This window comes from Gekko japonicus, unplaced genomic scaffold (assembly GCF_001447785.1).
Source record: "Gekko japonicus isolate JY-2015 unplaced genomic scaffold, Gekko_japonicus_V1.1 scaffold5695, whole genome shotgun sequence".
Taxonomy (NCBI): Eukaryota; Metazoa; Chordata; class Lepidosauria; order Squamata; family Gekkonidae; genus Gekko; species Gekko japonicus.
In genome coordinates, this window is record NW_015168837.1 from 40,307 (window position 1) to 43,628 (window position 3,322).

The 3,322-nt window shown below is 45.0% G+C and overlaps 1 protein-coding gene across 1 annotated transcript in view; it reads right to left on the minus strand.

The window, feature by feature from the left end:
• The window catches only part of LOC107114305 (mucin-5AC-like), a gene marked incomplete at its 5' end in the record, with an annotated part of 23,171 nt that extends 20,297 nt beyond the window's left edge, over positions 1–2,874 (minus strand). The window contains 4 exons of the mRNA XM_015415752.1: positions 342–364; positions 633–770; positions 870–1,008; positions 2,723–2,874. Coding sequence (XP_015271238.1) covers positions 342–364; positions 633–770; positions 870–1,008; positions 2,723–2,874 — 452 coding nt within the window. The remainder of the gene's footprint in view (positions 1–341; positions 365–632; positions 771–869; positions 1,009–2,722) is intronic.
• Between the last annotated feature and the right edge of the window lie 448 nt (positions 2,875–3,322).

Here is a 3,322-nt window from a genome sequence, read left to right on the forward strand (position 1 = left end):
GAGCGGCTTACAAACTCCTTTCCCTTCCCCTCCCCACAACAGACACCCTGGGAGGCAGGCAGGGCTGAGAGAGCTCTTGACAGAAATGGCTCTTTTTCAAGAACAGCTCTTATCAGAACTATGGCTTGCCCAAGGTCATCCAGCCAGGTGCAAGTGGAGGAGTGGGGAATCAAACCCGGTTCTCCCAGATTAGAGTCCGCGCACTTAACCGCTACACCAAACTGGCTCCAAAGCTGCTACACCAAAGCTGATAAACAGTATACATTTTACAATTGATAAAACAGAATAAATCATTTAAAGCACAGATGTCTACAATAATGTCTACAAGTGCCAGAAAACACCTATCTACAACTGCAAGCTTTCCCTTGCAGCTGTTACTATTGTTAAAAAATAAAGGTAAAGGTTCCCCTTGCTCGAAAGCCAGTCGAATCTGACTCTAGGGTTGCGGTGCTCATCTCTGTTTCAAAGCCGAAGAGCCAGCGCTGTCCGAAGACGTTTCCGTGGTCATGTGGCCGGCATGACTAAACACCAAGGCACACGGAACGCTGTTACCTTCCCACTGAAGTGGTACCTATTTATCTACTTGCAATTTCTTGCTTTCCAACTGCTAGTTACTATTGTTACTGTGTCACAAAAGCACAAGCAATGAGACTCACTTCTAAGAAGACTTTAATGGATTTTGAGCAAGTGGTTCCCGTTGAGCCACAAGGAATGTTTTCGGTGATAACTCGGAATTTCCCCTGGGTGGAGCTGTTCTGTCCACAGTGATCCTAAGCAGAGGGGTAAAGAAATGGGAAAAAAATTATTTCTCTGTATTGAAGACAACAGGTGATTTCGACATTAATAATGCCAAGACAGTTCCTTGATACCTGAACCAGAGTATATTCGCACTTTCCATTGAAATTGTATCGCTTGTCATCAAAGGTGATGTAATGCCCGTCTCCGTAAACAGCACAGGTCCCTAGGCACTTGTTCTTGGTGCATTTCCACATCCTGTTCTGACATATGCTAAAAAATAGGAAAAAAGAAAACGGCATAGTGAAGTGATCCTCTTGCTTGTGGGAGAAAGGGGGAAGAGTGGTTTGTGCAGAGAAAACAAGCATTAATGTGCACAGCTTCTTACGTTTGGATGTCATGGTAAATAAAAGTCAAGGTTTTTGAAATTGAAAGTCTTCAATTGTGCTGGGGTGGGGGAGAAGAGTATGTGAGGCTGCGATCATATGGAGCGGAAGCTGCGGCAGGCAAACGATTCCCCCGCGGATTAAAGGGACGCGATCAGGCAGACACATCTGTCTGGCGTCCCGTAGTCGTTGGCGGGGTGTCTCGTTGCGCCGCAGAAGCGGCACAAAAAACCACCAGGGAAAGGTAAGTATTATGCGGAACTGCGGGGCAGGCAGGCGGACGTCTGATCGCGCAAACGCACGTCAGTTCGCCCCGGGGCAAACAGCCTCGCTTCCCGCCCGCAGTTCCTCAGTGGTGTGATGGGAGCCTGAGTGTGGCAACAAGCCAGGTTTGTGCCCATCACAAACAAACCTTTGTTTTGTTTGGGAAGTCTGAGCGCACCCAAGTAAACAGCCGGGGAAACCACATTATTTCAAAAACGAGAAGTTTATGAAAAGTCACAAAACCAGAGAGACGCAAGTATCATATGGTTTCTTTAATATACATTTTTGGCCACTAAAGCATATTACAGATTCAGGGCCTATACACTGTAGAAGACCTAAATACCAAATATCTCTGAAAATACTTTTCTGGCATACAATAAGGCCATTTTACATATTGTATGGCAGAAACTGGAATTAATGACAATATGTACTATCAACAGAGAGTTTTCAAGCGGAGGCTGGACGACCGTCTTTCGGGTATGTTGTAGGTATGGCAGGGCTATCCTTCAGCTATGCTCCTGCAGAGCGCAGGGGTTTGGACTAGATGACCTGCAAGGTCCCTTCCAATTCTAACATTCTATGATTCTATGAACTGCTGCCAATCATGGCTGCCTGGTGAGGATACCTGTATGATATATACACATTTGTCATATCCACATTATATGTGTAGGTGTCTACTGAAATTGTTTTTTTAACTGTACACGTACAATGTAATATGTCAAGCAGTCTCAGCCTACATGCCAATCCATTGTTCAACTAGATAATCTTTCTTCATCATGCTGGTGTCAGCAAGCTGCCAAAGGTTAATAAGGGTTATAATTATATGTAGTGGTTATCTTAGAACCCCCCTCTTGCCTCCCTCACATGTGCATGTCTAACCAGACTCTCATGCGCTCATCTTCCAGTAGATATGCATTCCTTTCTATGTACGCTAGTCTTGCTTTGAAGTAATGCTATCAGGCCAAGGCCACAGGTGGGGAAGAGCAAGCCGCTTTGCTTAGCCTTTATGAGCAGTAGTGTGGGAATAATAGAATTGTTTATCTTTAAGGGAACGTTGGTTCTCAGGGTTTTGGGCGCGAGCAGGACACTCCAGCCGCTCACGCGGGAATCTTATCTATTGGCTACTAGAATTATGAACTTGCTTTATTATACCTTGCACAGTCCATTTCTTTATTCTGAACAGTGGCTATGTTCCAGTACGTCATGGCTTCAATAAAGTAAAACCTTTCTACAAGTGTGTACTTGATTGCCAGCTGTGGGGTCTGACAGCTGGCCATCTTTGGAATGGGTAAGGTGATGGAAACAAGAGGTAGTCGTACTCTTTATCAAGTACTTACCATGTGTTACAGTCAACGCTGATCTTCTCTCCTGGATTATAGGTGGCATCGTTGTGAATACATGGACACCCTTCCATCGCAATGCAGTTACCTTTGCCATCTGACACTAGCCCGGCAGGGCACATGCAGCCAGACATACATTGCGTGCTGTACTGTAAGAGCCAAGAAGAAAACAAAAGAGAATGACACCAATAGTCCTAGAACCTGCTTCTTTCTCTAGGCCAGTCAAAACAGGACCGTATGCTGGGAGCATTCGACAGAACAGAAATGTTGCTTCCATGAAAGAGTGAATTATCACCTGATGCAGCAGCTTCGGTGCACATTCAGGAACTCCAGTTCATTTATAAGGTTCCAGTGCACGCACAGAGTTCTAAACAAGCAAAGACTGGTCTAGTGACTGCCGTGCAGGTGTGTGCACGTGTTTCTCAATACTGAATGGAACAACTCAGTATAAACCAATGCTGGCTCAACAAATGGACTGCTAATTCTGTAGTACATTTAAGGAACAACTGGAAGCAGGTCAAGTTAAAAATAAGTCCCAGGACTGTGTTCCTAATATTGCAACCTTTCAGTACTATCCAGTGCACGTTTACTCTGAAG